At 40.1% G+C, this 21,170-nt stretch overlaps 2 protein-coding genes across 2 annotated transcripts; one reads left to right on the forward strand and one right to left on the reverse strand.

The window, feature by feature from the left end:
* The first annotated feature begins 4,959 nt into the window (after window positions 1-4,959).
* On the forward strand, window positions 4,960-5,910 carry OLFR639 (olfactory receptor 639). The gene is given in 1 exon segment (NM_001171459.1): window positions 4,960-5,910. A coding segment is annotated over 1 exon segment (951 nt).
* Window positions 5,911-14,961: 9,051 nt separating this feature from the next.
* OR51Q1 (olfactory receptor family 51 subfamily Q member 1) lies at window positions 14,962-15,909 on the reverse strand. Its single transcript, NM_001171458.1, is given in 1 exon segment — window positions 14,962-15,909. A coding segment is annotated over 1 exon segment (948 nt).
* Window positions 15,910-21,170: the final 5,261 nt, after the last annotated feature.

Raw genomic sequence — 21,170 nt, forward strand, 5'->3', positions numbered from 1 at the left:
CCCAACCACTTGAGCCATCTTCTACTGCTTTCCCAGGCCATAGCAGAGAGCTGGATTGGAAGTGGAGCTGCTGGGACTCGAACTTCCATAGGGATGCCGGCACTGCAGGTGGCGGCTTTACCTGCTATGCCACAGCGCCGGACCCAACATCATCAATTAAAAGCAAACATGGTTTAGGCATTTGGCATAATGGTTAAGATGCCAGTTGGAATGTCCTCATTCCATATCAGAGTACCTGGATTTGAGGCCTAGTTTAATTTATGATTCCAACTCCCGCTTATGTGCAACCTGGGAAGCAGCAAGTGATGTCTAAAGTAGTTGGGACCCTGACACCCACCTGGAATACCCAAATTGGGTTCTTGGTACCTGGGTGCACCCTAACCCAGCTCCTGTTACTGAGGTTATTGAGGAAATGTATCTGCTGTTGGGAGCATGCTCTCTCTGTCTCTAAATCTAAAGAAATAAAAACAAACAAAATTAAACAACCAATTCTTATTTGAATTTGTCTCTCCTGCAGGTAGATGCTAGTCTCTGTATAGGTTAGGTTTCATGTTGAAGGAACGTCAATCTTCTAATATCATGAAGTTAATAGGTGGAAAAGTGGGGATTTAAAGATAGATTTTGTAAAGTTAGAATCTCCTGGTTCTTTTTTTTTTTATATTTTATTTATTTATTTGAGAGGTAGAGTTACAAACAGTGAGAGGGAGAGAGACAGAGAGAGAAAGGTCTTCCTTCTGTTGGTTCACCCCCTAAATGGCTGCAACGGCTGGAGCTGCGCCGATCTGAAGTCAAGAGTCAGATGCCTCTTCCTAGTCTCCCATGTGGGTGCAGGGGCCCAAGCACTTGGGCCATCCTCCACTGCCCTCCTGGACCACAGCAGAGAGCTGGATTGAAAGAGGAGCAGCCAGACTAGAACTGGCACCCATATGGGATTCTGGCTCCTCAGGCGGAGGATTAACCAAGTGAGCCAAGGCGCCAGCACTGAATCGCCCTATCTCTGCTGGAAGAGAACTTGAACTTGTCAAACATGTGGAAAGTTGAAAAGTAGGTGATGGGAATGGAGATTGAATAGGGAACAGTAGGAATAAATGGATTAGGGCAGTCCAGGTTATAGCTTCTATTAGTTAAATTCTGGAATTGATTCTGGGCCAAGCTCTGTTGTCTGAGATGGAGGCTCTGGAAATTTCCCAGTAGGTTCTAAGATTTAGGTCCTGCCTGGGGCTTGGGTTTAAGCTCAGAATTCAGGGATCTAGACTTTGGGTTCTGGGCACACAGTTCCAAAGGTGTTTGGAGAAATTTGACTTCATCTTCTTCTTCACCATGAGGAAGGAATGGAATCTCATACTCTGTGGAGGCAGGGAGGTAACAAAAGATATTTTTCTTCATATCTTTTTATTCCCAAGGTGACATCTAGCTTCCCTTCCCCTTTCCACATCACCAGCACAGCATTTCATTCAGGCAAAGCAGCACCCCAGAGACCTTGGCCTTTGAGAATCTCATTGAGAGACATAAAGTCTACCTGCTGTCTTAGCTAGTGCTTCCTAGTGGCCCATTCTGGAGCCATTGTGAGCTCTGGCTCTATCACTATAACTGCCACTTTACAAAGATTTCTCAGGTGAGTTTGAATCTTCTATGTCTTCTACATATTGGGAAAAGGTTATATTTCTGTCTACAACTGTGTTTGTGCTTCTGTATGGTTCTCTCAGTCTCTCATGTCATCTCTATGTATTTGAATTAATTTCTGTCAATGCCTGTGTGTTTGCATAGTTGTTACAATTTATTTGGCTTATGGTGGAGACATTCAAGGGAAAAAGTCCTCAAGTCTCATTTTATGTAGGTTTTCTATGGAAACAACGATGTTAATTCAAATGGCCACCTGGTCACCTAGGTTTTTTCAGATTGGGTTGCTTCAGCAGTGAGAGACACATAGATGATCACAACACAGGGGTTGAGAACTTGCTGGTGTTCTGTTCCACACAGACCCACAGCTGTGCTATTTTGCCACAGAATAGGAGACACGTTGGTAGTCTGGCACCTTAAGGCTGAGAGTGGGAGAATTGCAAAGACTTTATTCTCACCCCAGTAGATCCTGGGATCCTCACTCCAGCATTCCCATAAAGGGTTATCTTGTCTTTGAACATCTCCACTGGTCAAAAACCTATAATTCATTTTTAAGAAGCTTATAATTCCACCACATACCTCTGATTCTTAGGAAAATATTGCTTGCACAAATGCCAGACTGTTACCCTGTGATCTCCTATCGCTTGCCACCGCTCATCCCCATTTCATCCACTGCTACTGCATCTCCTCTTGTCAAAACAAAGCAACATTCATTCCTTCAATGACCTTCATACGAATAAGCCCCCTTTCCTTTTGCACAGGTGCTGCTAGTTGAAAGCCTATCTAGAGTATTATATGCAGGGATGGACATTTGGCATAAGGGTTAAAACACTGCTTGGGATAATGCATCCAATATCCCACGTGAGTACATCTATATCTCATATGAGTGATGATTAATTTTAAATTTACTATGCATCAGTTACCCTGATAAGAGGACTTGTGTGGCACAAAATTTTAAGACAAGTTATTTGAGAAAGAGATAAAGGAATTTAAGAATTCAATAAAGGAATTCAGTATGTTGATTCTCAAGTGACTTCTGAATTGCAAACAGAGTTCAAAATATTGAGAGTTCCTTAAAATATTAGAAATATAACTGCCATCTGACCCAGCAGTCCCACCACTGGGTATATATCTAAAAGAAATGAAATAATTATATAAATGAGACACCTGCACCACTGAGTTTTTAAAGCAGTGCTATTAGCAATATTCAAGACATAGCATACCATTTTTTTAAGATTTATTTATTTATTTGAAAGAGTTACACAGAGAGAGAAGGAGAGGCAGAGAGAGGGAGAGAGAGAAAAAGAGAGAGAGAGTTCTTCCATCTGCTGGTACTCTCTCCAATTGGCTGTAACAGCTGGAGCTGTGCCGATCTGAAGCCAGGAGCCAGGAGCTTCTTCTAGGTCTCCCACATGGGTGCAGGGGCCCAAGGACTTGGGCCACCTTCTACTGCTTTCCCAGGCCATAGCAGGGAGCTGGGTCGGAAGTGGAACAGCCGGGACTCGAACCATTGGCCATTTGGGATGTCGGCACCCGCTATGCCACAGCACCAGCCCTATCACACTTTGACTTGTAATTTCCATGTTCTTCATCACCTGTATTTCTATTTCTCCATTTTCCAGCTCTCTGAAACCAGTCTCTAATTCAAAATGTTTCTCCTATTGGGCTGAACTGAGGACCCATGGAGCTGGACACTTTCCTAAGTGTCCTTGTCTTCCCAGATCCACACTGGATAGGTGAAAACTCATTATTGTTGATGACTCCAACATAAATAGAACCAAGGTTACTTCCATTTCCATAATGATAATGAAATTGAGAACATAAATACAAGAAGAGTCTAGGGATCTAAGCTGTAATCCAGGCTCTGCAGAAATTGCCTGTTAAATTGCTGGTGTGTTACTGTCCTTTGTTGGGTCTTAATATATTTATTCTGCGTGTTATTTGTCACAAGGTGTCATATTTACTCTTACAAAATACAATAAAGTGGTGCATAATTATACACAATTTACAAATAGAAACACTGAGGATTAGGAAGTTTACTTTCTTTGATCTAACTCATCCTGAGTAAACCATCAATTGAGATTCAAATCAAAGTATTCTAAAATCAATGTGCAAATCTCTAAAATGCTGAGAATGATATCAATTTTCTTATTTTTCCTTTATATCTGAGCAGAGAATAGCATTATCTTCACTTTACAATTTAAAAAAAAAACACAAACAAAATAAAACTTTAGATCACAATATAAATAAGTGGTCCACATCACACATATAGTAATTGGTTGCATGTGGATTTCGACCCAGATCTGATTTATTCTAAAGCTTCCACTGTTGATTTTTAAGAATTCTGTTTCTCAGGGCTGGCATTGTGGTGTAGCAGGTAAACCACCACCTGTGATGGTGGCATCCCACATGTGCACTGGTTCAAGTCCCAGCTGTTCCACTTCTGATTCAGCACCCTGCTAATGGCCCAGGACAAGAAGTGGAAGATGGCTCAAGTGCTTGGACCCATGCCACCCAGGTGGGAGGTCCACATGAAGCTCCTGGCTCCTGGCTTTGGCCTGGCTTAGCCCTGGCCATTGTGGCCATCTGGGGAGTGAACCAGCAGGTAGATGATCTCTCTCTCTCTCTCTGCCCCACACCACTTCTGTAACTCACTTTTAAGGAAATAAATAAATCTTTAAAAAATAATTCTGTCTCATAAAATGAGGCTGTCTGAAATATCTTCTTTATTTGTAACATTTAGGATTAGGAACCAGAGGAGACCAGGTAGAGAAAAGAAAGCATGCCACATTTTCACTCAAAATGATATAGATGACACCAACTGCCCCCATACCTCCCTTCCCTCATATTCTTTCTTTCTTTATTCTTTATTATTTAAAAGTTTAGTTATTTACTATATCTATATCTATATCTATATCTATATCTATATCTATCTATCTATATATGGGGGAGAGAGAGAGAGAGAGAGAGAGAGAGAGTCTTTTCCACTGATTTATTTCCAGAATACCTGCAATAACCTGGGCTGGGCTAGGCCAACACTGGGAGCCTGAAACTTTATCTGGGTTTCCCATGTAGGTGGCAAGGACCTAAGCAGTTAAGTCTTACCTGCTGCCTCCCAGGGTGGGTATTAAAAGGAAGTGTGAATTGACAGTGGAGTTGGGATGCAAACCCAGGCATTATGATATGGTTTACATCTTCCCAGGAAACATCTTAACTGGCAGGCCAAATGCCTGTTTATTTCTTCAGTCCTTGAGGTACTGAGTACTTGAGTACTAATTCCATTTTTCTTTTCTTTTTTTTTTTATATGGCAGGTGAAACTGATCTCTGCTGCTAATGACATGGAAGCTAAGAGCAATGAAAGTATTGACCTCCTATCTATCTTCCTGACTGGCATCCCAGGACTGGAAGACCAACATGGCTGGCTGTCCATCCCCTTCTTCATAATGTACATTGTGGCCATTGTGGGCAACAGCCTAATCATGGCAGCAGTGCAGTCCAACCCTGCCCTCCATGAGCCCATGTACCTGTTCCTCTCCATGTTGGCTGTCACTGAGGTGGGAGTCTCTCTGTCTACACTGCCTACTGTCTTGGGCATTCTTTGGTTTGATGCTCGCAGGATTGATTTTGATGGCTGCCTGGCCCAGATGTTCTTCATTCACACCTTCTCCTGCATGGAGTCAGGGGTCCTGTTTGCCATGAGTTATGATCGGTTTGTAGCCATCTATAACCCACTGCGCTATACAGCTATCCTGACCCTGCCCCGTATCATCTCCATGGGTCTGAGCATTACAGTAAAGAGCGTGGCACTCATGGCCCCACTTCCAGTCCTTTTGAGGCAACTGCCATATTGTCACACTAATGTCCTCTCCCATTCCTACTGCCTCCACTCAGACTTGATCCAGCTGCCCTGTGCTGATACTAAACTCAACAGCATCCTGGGGTTGGCTATTGTCCTGGCCACTTTTGGGCTGGACTCACTGCTCATCATGGTCTCATTTGTGCTGATTCTTTGTACAGTGCTGAGCATTTCTTCTGGGGAGGGGCGGTGGAAGGCTCTCAATACATGTGTGTCACACATCTGTGCAGTGCTTGTGTACTACGTTCCTATGATTGGTGTGTCTGTGATGCATCGTGCTGCTAAACATGCTTCACCTATCATCCACACGCTCATGTCTAGCATCTATCTCTTTGTGCCTCCTGTGCTCAACCCCATCATCTACAGTGTTAAGACTCAGCCAATCCGAGAGGGAATTGTCACCTTGTTTTCCAGCAAGAGGGAATTGTTCTGAATCACTCCAATGTGGGGGAGGGGAGACTCTCATTCAATCCATAAGCTCTGATCCTGTTTCTCCAATGGGCGGTGCTCTTCACCAGACATATTGGAGAGGAATAGAAAGAAGGAATGCAAAGACTTGAATCTGGGTCAAGTAACCATGCCTTTCCATCTCACATTCTATCACTGTATGTGTTCACTGTGTGTATACATGTACATACCTTTCCTTTAACTCAGATATGATAATTTAAAGACAGAAATAATGCATTTCTGGGGCCAACACTGTGATGTAGTGAGTAAAGCCACTTCCTGCAGTGCCACCATCCCATATGGGTGCTGATTTGAGTCCCAGCTCCTCCACTTCTGATCCAGCTCTCTGCTATGGCCTGAGAAAGTAGTAGAAGATGTCCCAAGTCCTTGGGCCCCTGCACCCACATGGGAGACCCAGAAGAAGCTCCTTGCTTTGGATCAGCTCAGCTCTGGCCGTTGCGGTCATTTGGGGAGTGAAGCCAGTGGATGAAGACCTCTCTCTCTCCCCCTCTCTGAAAATCTGCCTTGAAAATAAATGATTTTTTTAAAAAAGAAAGAAAGAATGTGTTTCCACTAAAAATGGACCTACCATATGAGCCAATTTTCCCATTCCTGTGAATGTACCTAAAGGAAGTGAAATCAGCGTATGAAAGAGATAATTTGCACTCCTATGTTTATAGCCCCTCAATTTACAATAGGAAAGATACAGAATATTACTCAGCAATAAAAAAGAATGCAATCTTGATATTTTCCATGGATGGAACTGGAGATCATTCTGCTAAGTGAAATAAGTTAGACCCAGAAAGACAAATATCACATATTCTTCCTTATTTGTGGTAGTTCTTATACAAAGAGCATATAAATAGTTTGGATGTCATATCATTTGGTATATAGTTATAAATATTTTTCACTGGATCATACCATGTACATGACAATATAACCTTCTTTTCCCACATCATGATCACTGTCATTTATCCCACACTTTGTGATAATATGTGTTTCTGAGAAAAAAATAGCATATATGTGTGTGTGTGTGTGTATATATATATACATATATATATAGTGTTTGCATATGGAGTGAATGTGGCAAAATGTTAAAAATTATTAAATTTTAAAACCAAAAAAGAAATAATGAATTTCCCTTTCCGGGGCTGGCGCTGTGGTGCAGCGGGTTAAAGCCCTGGCCTGACACTCTGGCATCCCACATGGGCGCCAGTTCTAGTCCCAGCTGCTCCTCTTCAGATCCAGCTCTCCCCTATGGCCTGGGAAAGCAGTACAAGATGGCCCAAGTGTTTGGGTCCCTGCACCTGTGTGGGAGACCCAGAGGAAGCTCCTGGCTCTTGGCTTTGGATTGGCACAGCTCCTGCCATTGCGGCCATCTGGGGAGTGAACCAGCGGATGGAAAACCTCTCTCTCTGTCTCTACCTCTCTCTGTAACTCTGTCTTTCAAATAAATAAAATAAATCTTAAAAAAAAGGAATTTCCCTTTCCTCTTTTTTTTCAAAACTCCTGGAAAATGCTTGATAAATAATAAGTTACCATTAAATAATTGAAAGACCTAAAGATATTTGAATTGAAGTGAATCAAATTTCCAGTTTTGTGAGATAAAGCTGAAGAGCAACACACCTTCCCCACAAAAAATCATCCCAGGAGCATGCACTGAGTACTGTGGGGATATTTGCTGATGTGACACAGATACTCATGACTTACACCTGCCTTCCTTGGAATCACCATGCCTGGCTGTCTCCTTTCCGCCTTTTCCCCTAAGCATGAGTCTATTGGTCCTGCCTGCTTCTGTCTATGATTTCCTGGAAATATTGGTCAAATGTTTCCCCTCAAGAGCATGGTTCTTTGTGTAGAGTAAATTGATTCAGGGTTGTGCTGGTTGATCAGAAACACACCAGCTTTTCAGTCTCACTCACTTCCTGGCCTTAAATTACAAGAATGTTTGCCTCACCTTATCTTTTTTTTTAACTTTTATTTAATAAATATAAATTTCCATAGTACAGCTTTTGGATTCCAGTGGCTTTCTCTCCCCCATAACTTCCCTCCCACCCACAACACTCCCTTCTCCCGGTACCTCTCCCATCACATTCACATCAAGATTAATTTTCAATTCTCTTTATATACAGAAGATCAATTTAGTATATATTAAGTAAAGCTTTCAACAGTTTGTACTCACACAGAAACACAAAGTGAAAAATACTGTTTGAGTACTAGTTATAGCATTAATTCACATAGTACAACACATTAAGGACAGAGATCCTACATGGGGAGTAAGTGCACAGTGACTCCTGTTGTTGACTTAACAATTGACACTCTTTTTTCTGGTGGCTCTTATCATGAGTTTCCAAAGCTATGGAAGCCTTTTGAGTTCGCTGACTCTGATCATATTTAGACAAGGTCATAATCAAAGTGGAAGTTCTCGCCTCCCTTCAGAGTAAGGTACTTCCTTCTTTGATGACCTGTTCTTTCCACTGGGATCTCACTCACAGAGATCTTTCATTTAGGTGTTTTTTTTTTTTTTTTTTTTTTTTTTTTTTTTTTTGCCAGAGTGTCTTGGCTTCCCATGCCTGAAATACTCTCATGAGCTTTTCAGCCAGATCCAAATACCTTAAGGGCTGATTCTGAGGCCAGAGATTCTGAGGCCAGAGTGCTGTTTAGGACATCTGCCATTCTATGAGTCTGCTGTGTATCCTGCTTCCTATGTTGGATCATTCTCTCCTTTTTAAGTATATCAGTTAGTACTAGCAGACACTAGTCTTGTTTATGTGTTCCCTTTGACTCTTAGTCCTTTCATAATGATCAATTGTGAACTGAAATTGATCACTTGGACTGGTGAGATGGCATTGGTACATGCCACCTTGATGGGATTGAATTGGAATCCCCTCTACCGTTTGGGGGCAAGTCCAATTGAGCATGTGCCGAACTGTACATCTCCTCCCTCTCTTATTCTCACTGTTATATTTAACAGGGATTACTTTTTAGTTAAATTTAAATACCTAAGAATAATTGTGTGTTAATTAAAGAGTTCAACCAATAGTATTAAGTAGAACAAAAAAATACTAAAACGGATAAAGTATTAAGTTGTTCATCAACAGTCAGGACAAGGGCTGATCAAGTCACTATTTCTCATAGTGTCCATTTTACCTCAACAAGTTTCCTTTTTGGTGCTCGGTTAGTTGTCACTGATCAGGGAGAACATAGGATATTTGTCCCTTTGGGACTGGCTTAATTCACTCAGCATGATGTTTTCCCGATTCCTCCATTTTGTTGCAAATGACGAATTTCATTGATTTTTACTGCTCTGTAGTATTCTATAGAGTACGTATCCCATAATTTCTTTATCCAGTCTACTGTTGATGGGCATTTAGGTTGATTCAAGGTCTTAGTTATTGTGAATTGAGCTGCAATAAGCACTTAGGTGCAGACAGCTCTTTTATTTGACAATTTAATTTCCTTTGGGTAAATTCCAAGGAGTAGAATGTCTGGATTGTATGGTAGGGTTATATTCAGGTTTCTGAGAAATCTGATTTCCATAGTGGTTTTACCAGTTTGCATTTCCACCAACAGTGTGTTAGTATCCCTTTTCCCCACATCCTCATCAGCACCTGCTGTTGGTAGATTTCTGTATGTGAGCCATTCTAACCGGGGACCTCACCTTATATCTTATTCTCCCAGACTCATCCAGCTCACCAGGATCAATTTTACACAGTGATTTTTCAGTATTATTTTGTCTGTTTAGAAGACTAGCTATCAAATTTTTATTTGTGTACTCTCTAATATATTGGATAAAATATTAATAAACATTTTCAATTATTTTTATGTTAATATCTAGAATTTTATACTAAATTAACTTAGTTGCTGGGCATGCATTTGGAGATATATTATAGATATAATTAGTTCACAATAAATTGTTATTTCACATGTCAAAATATCCAATGAAATCTAATACATATTGCTTTAATACTTGACATCATGAATTTTGAAATACGTGAACATACTCGTAACATTAAGATATTTTTACATCAGTATCTTTCCCCCATAAAACAGATTTTTCTTTAACTTCCACCAAAGATATTTGATCATGTATCATGTTTTTATTTCTGAAACAATTTTAATGATCACACTGGCATAGTTCTTTGTAACAAAAATGTGTTTATATATTTAAAATTGATGTTTAGAAATTGATGGCATAAAGTATTGTTTAAAAATGTATTCACAATTGAGTTTCTCTTTAAATAGTTTTGTGTTTAAATTGATCAAAACAATATATATATATAGTACAATTCTTTTTATATATTAGAAGTAAAATAGATTTCGGTATGAAATGTTTACAAGAATAATTTTAATTGTGAAAGCCTTAGGTTTATTTTCTTGGATAAAATCTAATCATTTCAAACTCTTATGCTGTTTTATTTTTCAGATAAATAAAAAACATTTTCAGAAATATTTGGCTTTCAGTGAATACCTGCACTTGTTATTATTGGGTTGTCATCATTTCCAGACACTTAGCTTATCAAGCAAAGTAATATGTCTCATTTACCTTGTACTTTAGTATCTTTTTATTTAATTATCTGTATCTGAGATTAAGCTAAAAAGACTTCACACTGATGCCTCTGACTCCTAACCCATGGATTATTCAAAGATTTTTCCTTCTATTGGCAACCTCTTACATCTTCTATCAGCTTCTAAGAAACCTGGCTCACACTCTCTGCAGTCCACATATACTTTTTCAATTCCAATGTGTGTAGCAATTGCAGAACTGGTAATCAAACTAAATCTCCAGGAAAACTGCACTGTAAAGTAGAATATAGTGGCACTGACTATATTTTGTGCCTTTTTCTTATAGATTCTACTCATTTCCAAAATAACTTAGGTCAGCGGCTTTTCCTCCAAGTTTTTTCAGCAGTTATTTCATATAGCATAATGGAGTTAGATTCCTTTGTCACATTCTGCTTTCCATTTTGGGACCTTATAAAGTCTTAAAAGGTTTTTTAAAAAATGTTCACAAATTAAAGTACCCTCTGTACTACTATACATTTCTATGGATTTTGGTAAGTGCATAGTGTCATATGTGCACAATAACAGTTTTACAGATTGATTTCACTGCCCTAGAAATAATCCCCTGTGCTTTGCCTTTTCAACATTCCAATCCCCCGCCCTTAAAGTCTTGGCCACCACCGATCAGAGCTCTCTCTAGTTTTACCTTTTTCAGAATTTTATACAAATGGATTCATGCATTTTTTAAGCCGCTTAAGACAGGCTTCTCTCACTTAGCAATATCCATTTAGAATTAATCCTTGTCTGTGTGTAGTTTCGTAGTTCATTATTTAATGACTGATTGATATTCCATTGCATAGTTGTACTGCAATTGCTTGTCTAGTCATCTACTAAAAGACATCTTGACAGAATCAAGTTTCCTCTTTTGATGCTTATTATTTGCAAAAAGGATTCTTAGTTTTTAGGGTGGCATTCAGTGTATTCTTCCAAAGATGCAATCTGAGCTGTCTTCTATTTGAGCTAGTGAAATCCACATAGCTCTTCTAAAAATTAACCCCAATCCTGTATCTGCAGGGAGCAACCCGGACTGGACTAAGTTACTGGAATTAAGACTTATTCTATGCATCTGCTCTCCCACAATATGGCGCTGGGAGAGGAGAAAATGGCTTCTACGCAGCTGCCTCTTGCCAACTTGAGTGCTGACCTCCAGGAGCTGATCCTGCTCCTGATTGGAGGAGAGCAGCGTACTCAGCGTGTGGGCAGCCGAGTTGGGATTGGCGGAAGAGGACTATAAAGGAGGAGAGAGACAACATGCACCAGGAACATCTAAGAGGAACATCTATCTGAAGGAACACCTGTGCAGCCCCCGAGAGAGCCGGCCGGCGGTGTGCCGCTCCCCCGGGGAAGTGGGGAATGTGGCAGGGGGCCCGCCCTTCCACGGAGGTGGAAGGGACAGTAGCCAACCCGGGAAGAACCAGCAGCAAACCCGGGGAGGGCCGAGCAGACGAAAGAACAACGCAGGGTCCTGTGTCGTTCCTCCATGAAGACGGGGAGTGACATATATCCTTTTTTACAGATCATTATGCTACAAATAATGCTACATTCTTATCCAAATATTATGAATTAAAATACATTCTTAAATACAATCTGAATAATATAGTTACTTACATTCTAAGCACAGATAAAATTCTGGGGAACATTTCCCAATTTAATAAAGTATCTAAAAATGAGATATATTTTGAAATCTAAACACATTATGACATTTTTAAAATAATAAACTGCACACACACACACACACTCACAGACACACTCAGAAAGAGAATGAGAGAAAAGAGAAGGGAGAGAGAGAATAACCAAAAGTTTACCAAGGGAAATGAGACAAAGAACAGGGCAGATATCTTGCTTAACCTTCATCTTATTTCCAAGCAATAAAGCTCATTCCACTGGCATAGCTGTTAAAATGAGCTAGAAGCTCATAAATCAGAGTTTACATCTCTTTTGTATAGAATTCTTGCTACTAGACAAAATTTCCTGCTAAAATCTAGGACCATGTCATTCTGTGTTAACAGATATTCCCTTTAAATACATTCAATTCTGTCTATAATCTCCTCTTGTGTCTATGACTTATTCGTCAGTAATTTAGGAAGCTCATGTCCTCATTTTGAATGCATATTTTGGGGGCGAGAGGACATAGAAGTTTTCCTGGCAGATATGCCTGCTCTTTGTTCTGTAAACAACAGGCTTCAGCATAGGAGATGCTAGCAGATGTCTGTGGATCCAGATACTACGGATCAATGGAGAGGCATACTTAGCAAAGTGATGAGTCACAGGGACACAGAGGATCAGAACAGAAAGAATATGGGGCAAAGAATCACTGACAGTATACTCTGAACCATGGAGACTATTCTCAGGAGACTTCTCAGAATCACTGCATTGGAGAGTACAGTGAGCAGAGGGCCCATTACACTAATGATCATGCTGAGAGCAAATTCACACCAGCTACTAACCCAGATGTCTGCACAGACCAGGAAAATCGTATCCTGGTGAAGGCAATAGTAGGGAGAAAAAATGTGGGAGTGATGGAAGACACTGGAGCAGAAAAAATGTGTGTGTGTTTGGGCGTGTGCTGTAAGGGGCGGGTGGTCAGCAAGTACACAGTTACAAATGATGCTGAAAACTTTTCTACTAATGACTTCATTGGTTAGCATGGAGGCATGATACAGAGGGGAGTAGAAGGCCACATTGTGGTCAAGGATATGGTCAACAGGACAGCTGAAGACTGTTGTGGCCATTTGAGGAATGAACCAGAAGATAAAAGATTGTGTGTGTGTGTGTGTGTGTGTGTGACTCCTCTTCCTTTCAAATAAATAAACAGTACATCTTAAAAATATTCTGGAAATGTGATATTTTTGTGCAGTGAGAGTGAGTTAAGCCACTGAATCCCATACTGTACTGCCTGGCATCAAGCTCCATCTCTGCTTCCAATCCGGCTTCCTGCTAATGCTCTCCCCGGGAGGCAGCAGATGATGGCTCAAATGCTTGGGTCCCTGCCACTCACTTGGGAGACCTGTATGGAGTTCTTCTGACTGACTTGATTCCAACTATTGTGAGCATTTGGGGAGTGAACCAGCAGATGAAAGATCTCTTGCTCTCTCTCTCACCCATTCTTCTTTTATACTTTTTGTATAAATAAATAAAATTAAAAAAAACTTTTAAAAAAAGTTCCTAGAATAGCTCTTAATCTATATTCAGTTCTGATACCTCAAATGTCTTTACTACTAGATTATCCCTATTATTGACAATTATGTGAAAAATCTTGTTTATGGTGTTTGAAAGGTGGGAGTTGAGAATTATAGCCTAGGAGGTATCTCAAATATCCCAGATGGTTAGTGAATAATCCCAAGACACACACACACACACACACACACACACAGAGCCATGCACGTGGATAGAGATGGAAAATATTACCGAATGGGATTAGTGAAAGGATGACAATAACCCCTTTTAAGAGCAACTGCAATCTATATAGTGCTTTTTTAAATAATTTACATAGAAAGAATTCCTTAAAATTTAAGGCAGCTAACAAATGTTTTCTATTCAATATTAATTAAAAGTTATTAAGGTATAACTGCAAATTTTTTATAGATTAAGAAACTGTTCCTCAAAAAGGTAAACACCCTCAGTTCATTTTTTAACAAATTATGATAATCAAAGGTACTCATATAATGGGGGCACAATTTAAGCCAGCTTAGGAGACATGTCTAAATTTTAGCAATTCTCAATTGTTTCCTTACATTCACATTTAATATTCACTCTCTTTGTATGTCAGTCTTCCAGAGATGTCTGTCTAACAATTCCCACCTGGATCTACTGTTTTCTTTCAGCAGTATTTTTCATTTCTGAATCCTTGCTCCCACCACTGAGTTTAAGAGAATTCTGCCTTGAAAATTAGTTCTACAGTTTTCCAGGCTACTTCCATTTTGGTTTTTGAGATTTAGTGTTCTGTTTTCTTTCCATGTAGCACCAATATCCTGTAATAGATTTTCTTCAGTTTTGCCCCCAGCTTGTGAAGGTTGTCTTTCATTACAGATTGATATGACATGAGTATCCATGCTTAATTAAGCACTAACATTTACTTTAGGGGTTAACTGTAAGTACATGAGGATGTTATTTCAATAAGTATTTTCATATTTTAACAGAATTTTGAGTTTAAAATGCAGAATCTTTGATTTTATCACATGTTTAAGAACACTGTAAAAAACAAAGAACAGGAATTGTGTTTTGAATTATATTTCTAAATGGTTTTCTTCACAATCTCAAATTGCTAATGAAGAGAAAAGTTCATTTTTTTTAAATCTTTGCACTTCTAATTGCCAGTAAAGGACTGATGAAGTCTCTTTATCTACACCAGAGGCTTCTCACACAGTACCTATTTCTTTCCCCGTTTTGCTACTTGGTAATGATGGTAGCAGTCTGTATTCATGAATTCATGTTACTTAAATAAAATTACTGCTGCAAATCTAAATTTCAGTCTTTAGTGTGCTTTCCCCTTGAACAGGAGGTGGGTAATCCGCTGGCGGATCTGCTTAGTCTTTGCACTGTAAATGATAGGGTTCATCACGGGAGGTGCCAACAGGTAGACGTTGGCCATGATAACATGGACCAGTGGAGAGGCATGTTTGGCAAAACGATGAGTCATTGATACACCAACCATGGGGACATACAGGATCAGAACAGCCAGAATGTGGGATAGACAGTTATTGAGGGCACGGAATCTTTCAGTCCAGGTGGCTGTGCTCAGGATATTTTTCAAGATGAGTGTATAGGAGATTATGATTAGCAGAGGGTCCATTACAATAATGAGCAGGACCAGACCAAATCCGTACCAGCTGTTGACCCGGATGTCAGCACAGACCAGGCGGATCATATCCTGGTGGAGGCAATAGGAGTGAGACAGAAGGTGGGAGTGGCAGAAGGGCAGGCGCTTGAGTAGAAAAAGGGAGGGAAGAACAGCCAGAACACAGCGGCAAGTGATGGCAAGCCCAATTCTACCAATGACTTCATTGGTGAGGATGGTGGCATAATGTAGGGGACGGCAGATAGCCACATAGCGATCAAAGGACATGGCCAATAGGACAGATGATTCCATGAAGGAGAATCCATGGAGGAAGAAGAACTGGGCAAAGCAGGCTTCAAAGCTAACTTTCTGAATGTTGAACCAGAAGAGTTGCATGACCGTGGGCAGGGTGGTGAGGGTGAGGCCCAGGTCAGTCACTGCCAACATGGAGAGAAACAGGTACATGGGCTGGTGGAGGCCTGGTGGTGTGTGGATGGCCGTGAGGATGGTGGTGTTGCCCACGATGGAGACAGTGTAGAGACAGAAGAAGGGGATGGAGATCCAGATGTGGGAGGCCTCAAATCCAGGGATGCCCATGAGAATGAAGTAGAAGGGACCTTGAGTGTTGTTAGTCACTTCAGACATACCTGGTGAATACAAACCAGAATCTGTGTGCTCTGTATTAAGAATTTCATCAGTATGCTACTGTCACAGGGTCATTATCTTTTTTTTTTTGACAGGCAGAGTGGACATTGTGAGAGAGAGACCCTCCAATGGCCGCCGCGGCCGGCGCGCTGCGGCCGGCGCACCGCGCTGATCCGATGGCAGGAGCCAGGAGCCAGGTGCTTTTCCTCGTCTCCCATGGGGTGCAGGGCCCAAGCACCTGGGCCATCCTCCACTGCACTCCCTGGCCACAGCAGAGGGCTGGCCTGGAAGAGGGACAACCGGGACAGAATCCGGCGCCCCGACCGGGACTAGAACCCGGTGTGCTGGCGCCGCTAGGCGGAGGATTAGCCTAGTGAGCCGCGGCGCCAGCCACAGGGTCATTATCTACTCAGTCCAGGACACAAAATGTGTTTGGGTTGACCTAACACCACTGAGCAACATACTAGCCAGACACCTAGTAACTATGAGTTTATCTTTCTTTTTTTTTAAACTTTATTAAATGAATATAAATTTCCAAAGTACAGCTTATGGATTACAATGGCTCCCCCTCCCCCCCACAACTTCCCTCTCACCCGCAACCCTCCCTTCTCCCACTCCCTCTCCCTTTCCATTCACATCAAGATTCATTTTCAATTCTCTTTATATACAGAAGATCAGTTTAGCATGTATTAATAAAGCTTTCAACAGTTTGTACTCACACAGAAACACAAAGTGAAAAATACTGTTTGAGTACTAGTTATAGCATTAAATCACAATGTACAGCACACTAAGGCCAAAGATCCTACATGAGGAGTAAGTGCACAGTGACCCCTGTTGTTGACTTAACAAATTGACACTCTTGTTTATGGTGTCAGTAATCACCCTAGGCTCTTGTCATGAGTTGCCAAAGCTGTGGAAGCCTTTTGAGTTTGCTGATTCTGATCATATTTAGACAAGGTCATAGTCAAAGTGGAAGTTCTCTCCTCCCTTCAGAGAAAGGTACCTCCTTCTTTGATGACCTGTTCTTTCCACTGGGATCTCACTCACAGAGATCTTTCATTTAGGTCATTTTTTTTTTTTTTTTTTTGCCAGAGTGTCTTGGCTTCCCATGCCTGAAATACTCTCATGGGCTTTTCAGCTGGATCCAAATGCCTTAAGGGCTGATTCTGAGGCCAGAGTACTGTTTAGGACATCTGCCATTCTATGAGTCTGCTGTGTATCCCGCTTCCCATGTTGGATCGTTCTCTCCCTTTTTTATTCTATCAGTTTGTTAGTTTTCAAATTTCAAACTCTACTGTGCACTACAATTTAGCTTTATGTTTCTTGCAAACCACTTGTAATACATGCCCTGATTCTTGTATATGTGTATATATAGATATGTACTTAGATATATGCATTTACTTACTGAAACCAATTTCATTAATATTTCAAATAACTTTTAATAACCAAACCCAAAGCATTACCTTAGTCCACATTATACTTGACATCACAGAAAATAACATACTGCTGACTGTTGAATGGAAATAGTATTAAAGGGGGGGGGAATTATATGATGCTCAGTTTCTTATTTGAGCAACTACATGCATTATAGTGACTACTGATTTCATACAGAGTGCTAGAGAAGGAACCACTGGGGGAAATATCACAGGTTTGGTTTGTGTATGTTGAGTTTAACCTTCATGGGAGCTGCCTAAGACAAATAATGATTAAGAAAATGCTTATAAGGTCCAAGAGGACAAAGAGGCCAACTAGGAGTTATGTGTATCTTTGACGAACTGATGGTTGTTGAGAACCTAGGATTGATAACTTAGGCAAAAAATCAGGATGAGAAAGGAAAGAGGCCTAAGACAGGTCTCTAAGGAAGAGTAAAATTCAGCAGTTCAGGAGATGTGGAAGACAATACAGTGACTACTGTAAAGTACTATGGAGAGAGTAGGGAGGAAAACTAAGTCAAAATCAGAGAAGCAGCAGAAATCAAAATCAAAATCATGGACTAAAGGGCCCATGACTTAATGCTGCTCTGACAGTCACTGAAAAGGATCTTAAAAAGCACCTATTCAGTTCAGTGACATGAATGCTCACATAAACATTTTGGAAAGACATTTCAACAGAGTAATGAAAACAGAAGCCAAATTGGGCGGGGTGGTGGTGGGGGTAGTGGTGGTGGTGGTGGCGGTGGTGGTGGCGGCTGAAGCTGTGGTGTAGCAGGTAAAGCTGCTCTCTGTGTTCCCGCATCCCAGATGAGCATCAGCCTTGGCTGCTCCACTTCTGATACAGTTTCCTGCTAATGTGCTTGGAAAAGCAGTGGAGGATAGCCGAAAGTCCCTGCACACATGTGGGAGACCTAGAAGAGGCTTCTGGCTTCATATGAACCCAGCTCCAGCCATTGTGGCCATTTGAGGAGTGAACCAGCGAATGGAAGATCTCTCTCTCTCTCTCTCTCTCTTTGTAATTGTACCTTTCAAACAAACAATAAATAAAAATAAATAAATAAAAATAAATAAATCTTTTAGGGGAGAGAGAGAGAGAGAGAGAGATAAAGAGAAGCCAAATTAAATCTAAGAAGTTAAGACAAAAAGTTGACTATGCTGCCCCCTATGGGATGAATACATGCTTCTATTTAAAAAAATAAATGGCATGTGTTTACATAATGTTTAACTATGAAGTAAATATGGTAAAATGTTAAACATCAAATCTGGTGAACTCATTGAACTCCTTGTAAAGTTTTGTGTAATTTGAAATATTTTAAAATAAAAAGACAAAATTTAAGCGTTAAATTTAAAATGATTGAAAACTAAGATGAGTAATAATATAAAAATTAATATCTTTTAAAATTAAATCCTTGTCTATACTCCTGTGGAACAGTGGTCTATCTACTTTTTACTTGTTGAGTGTTATGGTTAGTGGTGCATCAAGCCTGTGATTACCAAGTAAATTGAAATTCTGTTTTTGCAAAAATTAGAGAAAAATAGAAAGGAAAGCAGGGACTTGAGGGAGGGAAAAAAGGATGGAGCAAAGTATGGCTATCTTCTTAAAATTGCATCTATTAAATACATGAAATGTTCTCTCTTTATATTAAAAATGAAAATAAGCAACAAAAAATTCAGAAAGTATAAGAAACTCAAGCAAGTTCAATAAGCAAAAAACAAAAAATAAATAATAAGCACAAATAATCCAACTTAAAAGTGGACAAAAGCTAGGTGGACGTGTCCCAAAAGATGATATGCAAATGGCCAATAGATACATGAAAAATGCTTACTATGGGGTTGGCTATGTGGCTTAGTCAGTAAAACTACCTTCTGTGAAGCTAGCATCCCATATGAACACTGGTTCAAGTCCTGGCTGCTCCACTTCCAATCCAGTTCACTGTTAATGCCTCTGGGAAAGAAACAGAAGACAGCCAAGTGCCTGGACTCCTGTACCCACTTAGGAGACCCAGATGAACCTCCTGGCTTTAGCCTGGCCCAGCCCTGACCATTTTGGCCATTTGCAGAGTGAACCAGCAAATGAAAGACCTCTATCTCTCTCTCTGTCTCTCCCTCTAACTCTGTTTTTCAGATAAATAAATAAATCTTAAAAAATGAAAAAAGAAAAAACACCACTTCTAACCATCAGGGAAATGCAAATCAAAATCATAATGAGCTATCACTTCACTCCAGTTAGAACAGATGTTATAAAAAAAAGACAAAAACAACAAATGTTGGCAAAGATATCCAGATAAATAAACTCATTCAATGTAGGTAGGAGTGAAAACAAGTACAGCTATTATGGAAAATAGTATGGAAATTCCACTAATGTTTACTTTATCTTGAACTAAAGCTCATTTGAATTTCTAAAAACATAAAAATAATAAAAAGAAAATATTATTGTTTCTTCATCTATCATTACAGAAAACTATATTTAGTTTTATGAGGTAATACTGAACTTAAAAATGCAATTACTCCATTTGTAACAAAAGGGAGGAATCTGGAAAACATCATGCTGATTGAAATAAGCCAGTCCCAAAGGGACAAATATCATATGTTCTCCCTAATCGGTGACAACTAACCGAGCACCAAAAGAAAACCTGTTGAAGTGAAATGGACACTAGGAGAAACGGTGACTTGATCAGCCCTCACCCTGACTGTTGATGAACAACTTAATATTTTATCCCTTTTAGTATTTTTTTCTGTTTGTTCTACTTAATACTATTGGTTGAATTCTGTAATTAATACACAGTTATTCTTAAGTGTTGAAACTTAACTGAAAAGTGATCCCTGTTAAATATAAGAGTGGGAATAAGAGAGGGAGGAGATGTACAGTTCGGCACATGCTCAATTGGACTTGCCCCAAACGGTAGAGTTAGAAACATACCAGGGGATTCCAATTCAATTCCATCAAGGTGGCAGGTACCAATGCCATCTCACTAGTCCAAATGATCAGTATCAGTTCACAATTGATCATAATGATAGGACTAAGAGTCAAAGGGATCACATAAACAAGACTAGTCTGCTAATACTAACTGATAGAATAAAAAAGGGAGAGAACGATCCAACATGGGAAGCGGGATACACAGCAGACTCATAGAATGGCAGATGTCCTAAACAGCACTCTGGCCTCAGAATCAGCCCTTAAGGCATTTGGATCCAGCTGAAAAGCCCATGAGAGTATTTCAGGCATGGGAAGCCAAGACACTCTGGCAAAAAAAAAAAAAAAAAAAATCCACCACCACAACAACAACAAAAAAAAACAAAACATAAATGAAAGATCTCTGTGAGTGAGATCCCAGTGGAAAGAACAGGTCATCAAAGAAGGAGGTACCTTTCTCTGAAGGGAGGCAAGAACTTCCACTTTGACTATGACCTTGTCTAAATATGATCAGAGTCAGCGAACTCAAAAGGCTTCCATAGCCTTGGCAACTCATGACAAGTTTGTTAAGTCAACAACAGGAGTCACTGTGCACTTACTCCTCATGTAAGATCTCTGTCCTTACTGTGCTGTACATTGAGATTTAATGCTATGACTAGTACTCAAACAGTATTTTTCCCTTTGTGTTTCTATGTGGGTGCAAACTGTTGAAATCTTTACTTACTATATACTAAACTGATCTTCTGTATATAAAGAGAATTGAAAATGAATCTTTATGTGAATGAATGGGAGAGAGAGCAGGGGGTGGGAGGGAAGTTATGGGGAGGGGAAGCCATTGTAATCCAAAAGCTGTACTTTGGAAATTATATTCATTAAATAAAAGTTAAAAAATGCAATTACTAACAAATTAATCT

Source organism: Oryctolagus cuniculus, chromosome 1 (assembly GCF_964237555.1).
Source record: "Oryctolagus cuniculus chromosome 1, mOryCun1.1, whole genome shotgun sequence".
Lineage (NCBI taxonomy): Eukaryota > Metazoa > Chordata > Mammalia > Lagomorpha > Leporidae > Oryctolagus > Oryctolagus cuniculus.